General features: G+C 37.5%; 1 protein-coding gene across 2 annotated transcripts in view; it reads left to right on the top strand.

The window, feature by feature from the left end:
• The window catches only part of AP4E1 (adaptor related protein complex 4 subunit epsilon 1), a 59,985-nt gene that overhangs the window by 32,914 nt on the left and 12,741 nt on the right, over positions 1-14,330 (top strand). For both annotated transcript variants that reach the window (XM_053889069.1, XM_053889070.1), the window contains 3 exons: positions 4,416-4,718; positions 7,121-7,235; positions 10,389-10,512. In XM_053889069.1, the coding sequence (XP_053745044.1) occupies positions 4,416-4,718; positions 7,121-7,235; positions 10,389-10,512 (542 nt within the window). The remainder of the gene's footprint in view (positions 1-4,415; positions 4,719-7,120; positions 7,236-10,388; positions 10,513-14,330) is intronic.

The following is a 14,330-nucleotide window of genomic DNA, read 5'->3' as shown; positions in this document are numbered from 1 at the left end:
TATTCATTCTGCCTTTCATCTCACTTGTCTACTGTGTGTATTATAGATAGTTGGTTAGGTATCTGTGTCTACAATACATTTGCTGTATTTTCTCTGTGAATCTGTGTTAGAATATGTGAATACTCATGCATCTGTGTTATGTTAGTTTTTCATTGCTGTATGTTACCACAAACTTAGTGCTTCAAACAACATAAATTTATTGTTTCACAGTTTCTGTGGATCAGGAGTTGAGACCTGGTTTAGCCATGTCCTCTGCTTAGGGTCTCTGAGGGTTGCTGTCAGCTGGGGCTGCTGTCTCATCTGAAACTTGACTGGTGAAGGATCCATTTCCAAACTCGTGTGGTTGTTAGAAGAAACCTGTTTCTTGTGGTTGTAGGACTGAGGGTTTGAAGTTCAGACTGTTGACCGTAGGCTACCCTTAGTTCCTGGAGCTGCCCTCAGTTTCTTGCATGTGGGCCTCCCAGCATTCCTCCTTGCTTCATCAAAGCCAGCAAAAGAGATTATCTCTTGCAAGATGAAGGCCAAATTTTATGTCATGTAATCATATGTAATTGCATACATACCATCACCTCTGTGTATCTTTGTTGTGCATGTGGGTGAGTGTTTCCTTAGGGGAAGCTTTGGTGGAGTACAACTGCAGGATCATAGCGTATGCCTCTTTTAATATTTTATAGTTTTGCCAAATGTTAGCATGTTAACTTGAATTTTACCCAGACTTTTATTTAAGAATTTTTTTTCTCATACACAGGAAAGTTGAAAGACTAGTATAATAAATATCTCTATACTTTTCATTTAGATTCCCTGTTAATATTTTTAACCACCTTTGCTTTACTATATCTACATCTAGATCTACATATAAGTTGCAGACATCATGACCCTCCAAAAAAATTCAACATGAGTCTTCTAAGAATGACATTGTTCTGTCATAGAACCATTATTAGACTTAAGAAATGTAACATTAATTCATTAATATCATTTAATATACAGTCCATGTTCACATTTATCCAGTTGTCCAAAAAATGTTTCTTATGGCTATTTTTCTACTACTACTAATCCTGGATCCCATCAGGGATCACAAATTGCATTTAGTTGTCTGTTTAGCCTCTTTTATTTTATATTGTTCCTCACTTTCTTTTTGTTTTCATGATATTGATTTTTTTGGATGAATACTGTTGATGTGCAGAAGGTCCAACTTTCTGAATTTGTCTTATTATTTCTGGTTTGGTTAAACATTTTTAGGAAGAATACTATATCAACAATGTTATATACTTCCCACTGTATCATCAGGACACATACCATATCAGTTCCCCAGTTACTAGTGATTTTAAGTTTCTTTGTTTGGTTAAGATAACCTTCAGATCTCTCCATTGTAAAGATGCATTTTCTCCTTAGTAATTTGTAGCTAATCTGTGAGGTGATTCTAAGGGGCTATGTGTCAACATCTTTTCCTTAACTATATTTCACCAGTGGTTTTAGTATTGGTAATCCTTGCCTAAATGGGTTATTGAATTTGGCAGCTGTTCATTTTTTTCCCTCCAAGAACATGGCATGTTACTCCATATATTTATAGTGCTTTTATTTCTTTCTGCAACATACAGATTCTGTGCAGGTTTTGTTAGATTTATGCTTAAGCATTTCAGTTTCTTTAGAACAGTAGTAGATATATTTTGTTTTTAATTTTGGTTCCCACATGTTTGTTGCTAGTTTATTCAAATACAATAGATTTTTTGTAGTTTGATCTTACATGCTGCCATCTTGCTGAACTCACTAATCTAGGATTTTTTCAATAGATTTCTTGAGACCTTGTTAAGAATTTTTTGCATCTCTGTTCATGAGATTTTTTTTCTAACCTGTTGTTTTGGTTTTGGTATCAAACTAATACTAGTGTCATAAAATGAGATAGGAGTAGTCTTTCCTCTTCTGTTTTCTGGAAAAGTTGTGTTGAAGAGTATTGTTTAGTTTTTAAGTGTTTGGAAAATTTTCTGTTATCTTTCCTGTTACTGATTTATAGTTTGCCATTGTCACCAGAGGAAATACTCTGTGAATTCAGTTTTGGTAAGTTTTTTGATGTTTGTTTTATGGCCTAAGATACGTCTTATTATATGTTCTGTGAGCGCTTGAAAGGAGTGGGTATTCTGTTATTGTTGGATGGTGTGTTTGGTAAATGTTGATTAGAGTCTTTTGGTAATGGCATTGTGACACAGGTGTTGAGATCTCTGTGTGGCCTCCACTGACATTGTGGATGGGTGGCCTTGTAATGACTGAGCAGTGGTGAAAGCCCTGACTCTCCACGGGGCTTCTGACACCATCCCAGTGAAGGGGCGGAGGAATCCCTCTTTATACCTGGGTAGAGGGTATAAAATGCAGGCTTCCATATGTGATCTTCATGGACACTGCAGAGGAGTGGGCCTCTTGACAACTTGGTGGAGATGAAAGTCCTAGCTCCCTACTGAGTCTTCTCCCTTTTGAGGGAATTGGAGCGCCTCTTACAGCCTGGGTAGGGGTGGAAGTCTTGGCTCTCCACTCAGCCTTTGGTGGTGTGGGTGGGTCTGTGGGCTTTTTTCTGTGGTACTTGGCTAGAGTAGAGGGTTATTGTCTAAAAGTTTTCTGTCTTCCTGGGGTGCCTGGGTGGCCCAGTCAGTTAAGTGTCTGATTCTTGATTTTGGCTCTGGTGATGATCCCAGGGTCATGGGATTGAGCCCTGCATCAGGCTCTGTGCTAAGCTCTCTCTCTCTCTCTCTCTTTCTCTCTGTCCCTTCCCTGCTTGCACTCTCTCTTCCCCAAAATAAATACATAAACATTTAAAAAATAAAAATAAATAAGTTTTCAGTCCTGGCTCTTTGGCTAGAGGGCACGCTTTTCTTGGGGTCATTTTGTCTGTGCCCATTGCTGTTTCCAGGTTGCTGGCTCTCTAATACCCAGTCTGGGGTGTATGAGGCAGCAGATAACCCACTGTACTATCACAAAGTCCTTAGCAATTGGCCTTCTTTTCTCCACCTATCTGTGTCTTTTTATGTGTGTTTTATATATAACACCAAGGATTTTAGATGTACTTAATGGGAGGAATAGGGGAAAATGCATCTACTCTGTCTTCCCATTGTTATTATTTTTATTTTTATTTTAGAAAGAAAGAGAGAGAATGGGGGAGGGGCAGAGGGAGAGAGAGAATCCTAGACAGGCTCCACATTAGCACAGAGCCTGACACAGGCCTTGATCTCCTGACCCTGTGATCATGACCTGAACTGAGGTCAAGAATCTGATGCTCAACCAACTGAACCACCCAGGCATCAGCCTCCCGCCACCCAGTAATTTTTGAACTGGCTTTTAGATTACCAGCTTTTCTAGAGATACCTTTCATCTTCTTAAACCACTCAAAAAATTATCTTGCTACTTTAAGGATTGGATTTATTTATTTCTATTAATTTTTCCTCCTTTTTTTTAAAAATTTTTTTTAACATTTATTTATTTTTGAGACAGAGAGAGACAGAGCATGAACAGGGGAGGGGCAGAGAGAGAGGGAGACACAGAATCTGAAGCAGGCTCCAGGCTCTGAGCCATCAGCCCAGAGCCCGACGCGGGGCTCGAGCTCACGGTCCGCGAGATCATGACCTGAGCTGAAGTCGGACTCTTAACCGACTGAGCCACCCAGGCACCCCATTTTTTCCTCCTTTTCTTGTTACTAGCTATAAATTTTCCCTTGCCTATCACTTCACCTCCCCTCCCGTTTTTTCCTGCTGGTGCCAGTGTTACACTAAAGACATGAAAATATTCCATAAATAGCACTTAGGAAAGATCTCACACTACATGAATTATCAGTTTATTAATAATTTTCAGACCAGTAGGATTATGTATCACCTAAATAAGTTAGATGTAAGAAAAAGGATATGTAACATAGGTCAGCCTTCCTCAGAGTTTCTTCTGTGGATCATATACATCAGAATCAGCTGATGCTGGTTCCAAATGTGCACTGTGGATCCGGACCACAGACATACTCACTCAGAATATCTGGGGGTAGAACCTAGAAATGAAACACCTTAGGTGACTCTCATGCACACTAGCATGTGAGAACCACTGGTTTCAATGCTAATTGCAGAATAAGTAACAGAATGTGGAGGTGTTGATAAAAGGCAACAACTGAACTGGAAGTTCAGAAGAAAGCTCACTTGTAAAGTATGCTGCTTTATATTTTGTGAATGACAAAGATGTGGAAAATCTTTTGGTATTGAGTTCTAATTCTTGGTATAATTTCGACCCTAAAATATACAATTTTATCTTTAAGAATTTCTTCACCATGAGAATATATTTACTCTAGATTAAATTCACTCCAGCAGCAGTTACTTTGTTTGGATTTCCCAGTACAATTTGCTGTGTAACTTGTTATTTCTATATGAACAGTCTCTTTGTTTTACTCATAGGTGTTAGGGGAGTATTCCTATCTCTTAGATGAGGAAACGCCAGAGGAAGTTATAACCAAACTCTACAAGTTACTTATGAATGACTCGGTTTCTTCAGAAACAAAAGCCTGGTTACTTGCTGCTGTTACCAAGTTGACACCCCAAGCACACTCTTCTAACATAGTTGAGAGATTAATCCAGGAATTCACTGTATCTTTGGATACTTGTATGAGACAGCATGCGTTTGAATTAAAACACTTACGTGAGAATGTGGAACTTATGAAGAGCTTGCTTCCAGTTGATAAGAGCTGTGAAGACATGGTGGTAAGGCATCTGTACTTTATCTTTGTAAAAATTGCATCGTCTCCAAACAGAATAATTCTTACCTTTGTGATGTATCTGGAATATATCAAAATATACTTTCTGTAACACTTCAGATAAAGGTTGGAGTTTTTCTCACATCATATGAGAGAATTTGAGAGCTTCAATTCAGTAGAGCTCCTAAAGAGTTGGGAATAGATCAGTATCTCTTCCGGAGAACTGCACTGAAGCTGTTTATATCCAGTGGCAGTCTCTTTTAATATATGGTAGTTCAAGAACTAAATTTTGGGGGGAGCCTGGGTGACTCAGTTGGTTGAGCATCTGACTCTTGGTTTCGGTTCAGGTCATGATCTTGCAGTTTCGTGGGTTCAAGCCCCGCGTCAGGCTCTGTGCTGGCAGTGTGGAGCCTGCATGGGATATTCTCAATGTCTCTCTCTCTCTCTCTCTCTCTCTCTCCCCCCCCCCAACCCCTGCACTGTCTCTGTCTCTAAATAAACGTAAAAAAAATTAAATTTTTAAAATCTCCTTTGAACTTCTCTAATATGCAATTTTATTATTACTTTGGTATCTTTGAGAATGTAAAAAATAGTTCTCTGTTGCATTTTGTCCACCTAGTGTCTAACTTCTTTACCACTTTGGAACCTGATCAACCACCTTCCTTCTCCTACCTAACTTTAAGCCACTACTCTTTCTAACCTAATGGGCTCAGTTACTACTCACCCTCTGAATATGTACTGATCTCTTCTCCAGACTGGTGTAAATTAGGAAATTGCCAAAAGGAAGCCAGATTTGTACAAATTTTTATTTGTTAGATGTCATATAGTTGAGAAAGAGGAGAGGAGGGGCAGCATTCCTACTAATTCTGACTCAGATTTTCATGACTTATATTCATTTTGAACCTCTTTGTTCATTAGTTCTTGCAAAAGCTCCTCAGGGGTAGACGCCTTTCTTTCACCTTTGGTAGGAGGTCCAAAGACATTCATTGAAAAGGTGAATAAATATGCTATACATAATATTTTTTTTAAGTTTATTTATTTATTTTGAGAGAGAGAGAAGGAAAGAGAGAGAGTGGTGGAGGGGCAGAGAAAGAGGGAGAGATAATCCCAAGCCGCCCCTGGGCTGTCAGTGCTGTGCCCGATGCAGGGCTCAGACTCACAAACTGAGATCATGACCTGACCTAAACCAAGAGTCGGACACTTAACCAACTGAGCCACTCAGGCCTCCCTAAATATGCTATACATAGTATGAAACTAGGAAGTAACTCTTTTTCCTCTTTCCTCCAATGAAAGATTGAAATGATGACATGTCTTCATTTTGTAAGAACCTTTCCAGATTCAGAGTGTGTCATGCCACTTAAATATTTGAGATCTGTCTGTTCTTCTAATTATTGGAGCTGTTTGCATACAGTTGGCTAAACCAGGAGAGGCAGATCTGTGGCTTCTGAGGCCACCACTGCTATATCCTTTTGTGTATATCTCATTCTTCTTTCCTCACTTTTTCTTTTATCCTTTCCCCTCACTCTTTCTTCATCTCTTATTTATTTTCACTTATTCATTCTTTTGTACCTTTTTATTCCTGCTGAAATTAGGTAATTTTCCATAGATTTGTGAAAAGGTATTTTTTAGGTAGAAAAGAATAGGATAGTTAAAGGCACTGCCAGGGTCTGAATAGTAGCCTTCCCCAAGATGTGCATACTTCGTTCTCTGCAGCCTGTGTATTTGTTATCTTACATGGTAATAAGGACTTTGTAGTTACGCTTAAATTAAGGAATTTTTGAGGGGGAGATTATTTTGGATTGTCCAAGAAGGCATGATCACAAGAGTTCTTATAAAAGTAAGCAAAGAGTCAGTAGAAAGCCAACTAACAATAGAAGTAGAGATCAGAGTGATGGGGCCACAAGCCAGGGAATGGTGGCGCCTTTAGAAGCTAGAAGGGAGAAGGAACTTATTCTCCCTTGGAGCCTCCCAGAGAAACTAGCCTTGCCAACACTTTGTTTTTAGTCCCTAGCATCAAACTAATACAGACACTAGCTCAGAGTGTAGATGTCTTCTCTAGTAGGTTAAAGTCTCATGAGGGCAGGAGATGTCTTTCTTTGTCTTCATCATAGCACCTGACATGATGCTGTAACATACTGGATGCTCAAAAGTGTATTCTGCAGTACAATGAAATTAATAATAACTGCAGATGACTTTCATTGTTACATACTTAGCTGAGTGATTTGAATATAGGTGTTTTAGAGAGCTAGAGAGTTGGGTAACACTAGTAGCATTTTTAGAACTGAAGTTCTTTTTTTTCACTTAAAAATTATTTTTAGGACATATGGATTGAAATTAGTTATGTGAATGTACAGTCTAGGTTTAGGGTAAAGTTTTGTAATTTCTGATTTTTGCTTCACTTTAATACAGGTAGATGCTTCCTTATCTTTTCTGGATGGTTTTGTGGCTGAAGAACTCAGTCAGGGGGCAGCACCTTACAAACCTCACCACCAACGTCAGGAGGAGAAGCTTTCTCAGGAAAAAGGTAATTTTCTATGGGTCTGTAAGGGACATCATTTTTTTTTTTTAATGCAATTCATATTATAGTCATGTAATGTAGATAACTGAGGATATTTATTTTTGTTATCTCTCTTTAAATCTGCTTGTGACTTATTTACTCTGCCTAGGTCTTTGGATACCCAGAAAAAAAAAGTTAGCCTAGAGGTATTCCCAAAGTCATAGGCTCCATATATATAAATGCCTAAGATAGTCACTCTGGAACTTTGAAAGAACTTGAAGGTGGAATTATCATGTTGGGTCACTGTGCTAGATGGAGGGCTGATAGATATTCACATGAGCATATCTACAGAGAAATTTGAGAAAAGAAGTCTGGTTCCTGTGGACTAGTGAGTTTCATTTTCATTCTGAGCAATGTTATATATCTTAAGTGTGTTTGAATGCTTCCTGTAACAAAATATCTGATCAGTGAAGTGAGAAACAGCTAAGAAAGGAAAGATTAACTTCAGATTTTAGAAATGTAGTCTGTCAGGGGAAGATGCCTGTCCTGATTTTGGTAAAGAGGAAATCATTGAGGTGTTTGGATGGTGGATGGGAAGTATTTATATGAATAAAGGGAGACCATTGAGTATTATCTTTGTAGGAGTTCAGAATGTTAATACTGAAAAGTTCAATGCTGAAAGCTCTTTTTCTCCCCATTCATCATCTAATGATTTTGTTAAGTACTTTCCAGGTTCTGTGGTAGGTACAACTAAATGATTGATCTTAAAATGATACCAGAAAAGTCTAAGTTGCAATTCATCCATCTACTTCCTTCTCCTGACTCTTCCTGCATGCTGTGATTCTCCTCCTGATTCCCATATGCACATGAGCTCTTGTACATCTAGTTAACTTTTAAAAATCTTTGGCCCTTCTTGTTATTCACCTCTATAAAGACTTGGGAAATTTTCACTAAAGAATGAAAAGAATGTGGCTTGAAGTTCATTCTCAACCTCGATCCTTTCCAGGCCTTCCTTAGATGACAGTGTTTAATTTTGTTGTCTCAGGTTTGGAATTTTATCTCTTTTCCATATGCTGTCCCCTTCTATGTCTAGTTTTTTTCTCTTTACTCTTAAACTATACCTCTGCTTTTGAATTCTTTCTGCTCTTTTGTTTAAACTCTATCTTTACTTGATCTTTGGCTTAAACTCTTTGTTTTTACTTGTGCATAGGAAACATTGCTTGAGTTCTTCACTTACTTTGTTAATGCAGAGGCTGGGTAACTGGCTGTCACAGATGCTATTAAAGAGTTAAAAGTGGGACAGAAAGTTAAACTCGGTGATTGAAAAGCTTAGATTTTTTTTAAGTTTATTTGTTTTGAGAGAGACAGAGAGAGTCACTGGGGGAGGGACAGAGAGAGAGAGGGAGAGAGAGAATCCCAAGCAGGCTCTGCACTGTTAGCACAGAGCCTGATGTGGGGCTTGAACTCACAAAACGTGAGATCATGACCTGAGCTGAAACCAAGAGTTGGATACTTAACCAGCTGAGCCACCTAGGTGCCCCTGAAAAGCTTAGGATGAGAGGATTTTCTAGCTGAAAATGACCTCGGAATGTTTAGACAAGTAGTTTCCAAACATGGTTATGAATCAGAATCACAAAGAGTTTTAAAAAACGATACAGATTTTTGCGCCGTACTCCTGTATCTTTTGTATCTGAATCTGTAAAAGCTTGGCTGTATGTACAAAAAGGTCTGTGGGAGATTCTACACAGTCAGCTTGATCCTGGTTATCAAATCAGCATTTGGAAACTGCTGATCAAGCCTGAACCCTTCACTTTACAGACAAAGAAATTAAGGTCAAGTTCATGCACCCATTTAATACCCGATGCATGTCAAGAACTCAGTTCTTCTGATTACTAATTAGCCCATTATTTTTTTCTATTGCACATTGATTTCTCTTCTATATCATTCATTTGGGTAACAACAAAAATTTATGTAGTTCTCTTTGGAATAAATGCTGTTTCCTTTGCAGGAGACAGTGGAGAGTGAGCTCTAGAACCAGAGTATCCGATTTCTTATCTGGCTCTATCATTTTTCCTGTTTTTGTAATCTTGGTTAAGTTCATGGCAAACTTTGCTTCAGTTTCTGTATTTGTAAAATGAAAATAATAATTACAGAAGCTCACATTTATTTTTTATACGGCACTTTTTATGATTTAAGGAGGTCCTTTATGTTATAATCCAGACAGTCCATAAAGATAAATAATGCCAGTTAGGATTAGGTATAGCTGCATAGCATATTAGAAAACAAAAGAACAATATAGGGTCTTATACAAGATAGAAGATTACTGCTCTTTCCCTTAAAGGAATTCCAGAAGTAGGCAGCCTGGGATTGATAATGGCTTCATGAATGTAAAGGAGGAAAGGGAGAGAAGAAAGATTTTTTTTTTTTTTCCCAGGAAGATTCCTCCCAGAAGTTGTGCTCAGAATGTGTGCATAATTTCATTGGCCAGAACTCAAATTCATGGCAAAGGAGTCTGGAAATGTCATTTCTTTCTGGGTTGCCATGAATCCAGGGTTCTATTACTTAGAATCCAGGGTTCTATTACTTAGAAAGAAGAGGAGAATGGATATTGGCATCTGCTCTACCACAATATCAGTATGAATTTTTATGGCTCTGATTGAATTCATTTGGGTATACAGAGTCAAAGGAGTCTGAATCTGAATAAACCTTGTTCTTTGTCAGTAAGGGAGATTTCACTTTGAAGAGTCCATTAGTCTATTTGGCATAGGAATGTGCTTAAGAACATTTTGTTAAGGAAAAACACTATCTCTTCATTCATAGCTCATTAAACATTTTTGTCTGGGAGCAGCAATTTTCAGTAGACCTGGTTTATCAGTTGTCTTTCCTAATTGGATCCTAGTTTAGCTTCTCAGGGAGGTAAAAAGATAAAAATGAAGTACTGTTTGTCTTTTCTCAACTAATAGCTTGAAGACTGTAGACCTTCAATAAATCATAGCTACTTTATTATTATTTGATTAAATCATCTTCAGTGCCCCTTCCAATTTAAAAATTGTCATTGGATTCTAGTCTTCCACTATTTTATTTCAGTAGTGACTGGTAATTTTGATAACATCTACTTTTTCCCCCCTAACTTTTGCTTTGTTTTAAATATGAACTTCTGTTATTGTTTTAAAATTCTAGTTCTCAATTTTGAACCATATGGACTTTCATTTTCTTCATCTGGCTTCACTGGACGACAGTCTCCTGCTGGCATTTCTCTTGGTTCAGATATATCTGGGAATAGTGCAGAGACTGGGCTGAAAGAGTAAGTTCTTTCTTGATAAAACTGAGAACATAGAGGAGTATTTAAATATTTTTAAATGTAGAAGGATTCCTGAAAGCTAAATTCTGCATAGCCTCTTGTTTCAGTTTTTCCTATTTATTGCTTTCAAGGTGTTGATGTTGTACAAGAGAACTTTTATTTTATTTATTTATTTTTTAATGTTTTTTATTTATTTTTGAGAGAGCACAAGCGGGGTAGGGGCAGAGAGTGAGGGAGACACAAAATCTGAAGCAGGCGCTGTCAGCACAGAGCCTGATACAGGGCTCAAACTCTTGAACCGTGAGATTGTGACCTGAGCCAGAGTCAGACTCTCAACCGACTGAGCCACCCAAGTGCCCCTGTACAAGAGAACTTTTAAGAGAGTTTGCTTACCTTCAACACAGAATAGTGTACATAGGCTTTATACACAGTAATGATGTGTGTGTTATTACTGCATATTGTATGTGTATGTATGTATGTTTGTATGTGTATTATACACACATTTATATATATATATATGCACACATATGTATACACATACATTTGTTAAAGAAATATGTGAGAACTTACATACACAGGTGAATATGAGCATATTATTCTACATTCCTCATAATCTTCTTATAAACTGTTTTATTGGAAGATTGACAGAGAGATGAACATAAAATAAGATGACTGACTTCATTTAAGTATGTGTATACTTTTGCTCAAAATGCTTTCAGAGCTTCTTACCAGCCACCTGGAGAATTGGTGAAGACATTTATCTAAATGTCTTATGTGGAGCCAAATCTTCAACCATTTTAAGTAGATTTTGGTTTTCGAAATATAATAAATTACTTTTAGAAATATGACTAAGTTAAAAAAGTGAGATAATATATATAAGGTGCCTCATAAAATGTAGTGCATGGTAAACGATAACTGCTATTATTAATAGTGATTGTCATTGCCATAATTGTCATCCAAAAGTTGAGTTAACCAAATGAAATTAGTGATCTATCTGGATAACTAGTCAATATATTGATGTGACATAAAGTAATGAAAATGGATTCCTTCTTTGTGAAGGAGCTTCTAAAAGATATAAAAAATTTTTTTTTAAATTTTATTCCACTGTAGTTAATATACAGTGTTGTATTTGTTTCTGATGTACAGTATAGTGATTCAACACTCCATATACTATTCTGTGCTTATTAAAAAATGTTTTGAGTAATGGCCGCTTTGTTGGAATAAATGCAATAAAATTTCAAAAGTGACAACTTTAAAAGATGAAATTTGAATTTTGAGTCCTCATATGTTCATTATGGAGTCAGTCAGCTTATTATATGTCCATTTTTGCATTTGTCAGTCTTCCAGCATGATGGTTATGAGAAGTACTTATCAAAAAAATGACACATAGATTATGAGGAATGTAGGGTGATATGCTGAATGAAATTCTCTTTCTTAGCCTCTTTTTCATTCTCTGTTGACACCCTTTTCTTTCCCAGACATTTAATTTTGGTATTCCAAGCATGGGGAGCAGATATGATTTGTGAGCATTTGATGGTAGTGGTGACAGCAGTTAAGTGCCCTGAACAGAGAATTGCGGGATAAGGGAAGGAGAGGATAGAAACCCTCCAAACCCAGGGAGGAAACAGTCTCTTTTACTTGCACAACAGGTGACAGCATCTGTTTGTTTAGTACTGAACTAAGATCTGGGAGACTTGACAAGGCCTTGTAAATCCTGTATATTTACATGTACTTCTTAGAGAAATGACATTTGGCAGAGCTGCTAAGGAATTATACACTTGCTGTTTTATCATGAAATGGGACATGAGGGATGAATTTTAAATCTTTCCCAGGAGGACTACAGCTCACACATCATTTCAGATTGGGAACCTGTATGGTAATTGACAAGGCTTTGGGAGGAGACAGTCACTCTTGTCCAATCTCTGGCAAGCTGAGAATAAAGTAGTAGAAAGCCCAGTTTATAATTTCTTACCTTAAGCCCTATTTGGGACTATCTCAAATGGGGATTTCTAGAGCTGAGTTAAAGTGTATCCCTAATCTTTTGAAGGTTGCTTGGCCAGAATTTACATCTTTGTTTGAACGATCTGATTAAAAACAATACAAAAGTATATATGCCACATAATATCATGAATTATATTATTGTTGTTAAAATCCAGGCAAAGATGATGCATGTTTAAAACAATTCTTTTTCAGTAGGTTTCATATAAAGAAGCATATTTTGTGCTTTTATTCATTTTTCCTACTTTTTAGACTTTCGATATGTAATGCATGACAAAATTTATGTTGATAATAGGCATGTATGCAGATGAAATATGCAAGAAAATCTTTAAAGTAGTTTGAGGCTCCTTTTAGGCTTATTTTTCCTCCTCTATTTTGTCTGTTGTTGTGGATTGGATTCCCTGGCAAGTGCATTCCATGATGGAGTTTCGCATGCAGAATATTAAGGCAGTGCCCTTGTGATCAACACCTATGGAAAGAAGGAGAAAGAAGCAGGTTTGAGCAGAGGAGGAAGTTAAGATGCAATGCGGTGCCAACAGCAGCCTCTGATGATCCCATGAGGAGCTCTGAAGTTAGAGTGGCCCTTCTTCAGAGTTGACCTGAGTTGGACCCAAATGGGTGGCCAGGACTGTGGCCAGGACTTCTGTCCAACAGTCACTGGGTTTGGGCTTCCCTGGGAAGGGGTGTGATCTCAGGCGAGGTGACTCTTTGCATCCGAGGCAATCCTAGAGAGGACTGTACTCCCAACAGTTGGGGCAACAAGTCCTTTATTGAAGGATGATCTGTAGGGAGCATCCCAGGGTCTACCATACTTGCTTTTTGTTGTTGTTGTTGTTAAACTGATATTTAAATCATTTATTAGTAAAACTTGGAGAGTTGCCCTTTTTCCTTATTAATTAAAGGATATTTTTTGATAAATAGGGTTACAGAAACACTGGGAATTTATGAATCCCTTTGAGTTCCTGTTGTTGAGCATCCTAGAGATGGTTCCCATGACCACTTTTGGATCCGCTCTTGCAAAGACAGCCAGTTTTCTTCTAAGAGGTCTGGTGGATAAATAATAGCTTTATTTTTAAAAAAACTTTTTAGAAGGCTTTTTTGGTACATGAAAGAAAGGGAGAAATGAAGGTATTCATAAAAGGAAAATTTAGCAGTAAAATTCATTGTGGAGGATTGGACTAATTCCCCATAGGGCATTCTTTATTAACACTCAAATTTTCTTTCAGCCAATTACTATTTAATAGTATTAGTTCTTCACTCAGTATGAAGTGTGACCACCTGTCTATGTTTTTGGCATATATAGAAAATCAAATTGATCACGAGTCCAACAAATTAGAAAGGAATAATAACTTGTACAGATAATTCTGAGTTTTTCTTTTAGATTCATTTTATGATCTGTTTTGTAGTACAAATGTTAAAATGCTATTTTGGGCCATGACAGGCACGCTTAAATGATCCAAGAGCAAAGGAGACATAGTTCTTAAACAAAAACAATAAAGGTTAACTTTGGCTGTTTCAGCCTGTACTTGGTGATTATCTTAGTCAGTACAGAGTCACAGATGTAATAACTTTTGGGACAGCAGTAGGTGAGTCCAAACTCTAATCACGACTTTCAGTTCTTCCATCTCCAGTAAAACGGCTCATAATCTTCATGCTTTTTCAAAAAAACCTTTTTTCTCTTACAGATCAAACCTCATTTCATTAAAAAAATTTTTTGGGGGGGTGCCTGGGTGGCTCAGTCAGTTGGGCGTCCGACTTTGGCTCAGCTCATGATCTCACACTCCATGAGTTCAAGCCCCGCATTGGGCTCTATACTGACACCT

This window comes from Panthera pardus, unplaced genomic scaffold, assembly GCF_024362965.1.
Source record: "Panthera pardus isolate Hobbes unplaced genomic scaffold, ASM2436296v1 HiC_scaffold_24, whole genome shotgun sequence".
Classification (NCBI taxonomy): Eukaryota; Metazoa; Chordata; class Mammalia; order Carnivora; family Felidae; genus Panthera; species Panthera pardus.
The sequence above is the reverse complement of the archived record's forward strand: the minus strand, read 5'-3'. Positions and strand labels throughout refer to the sequence as shown.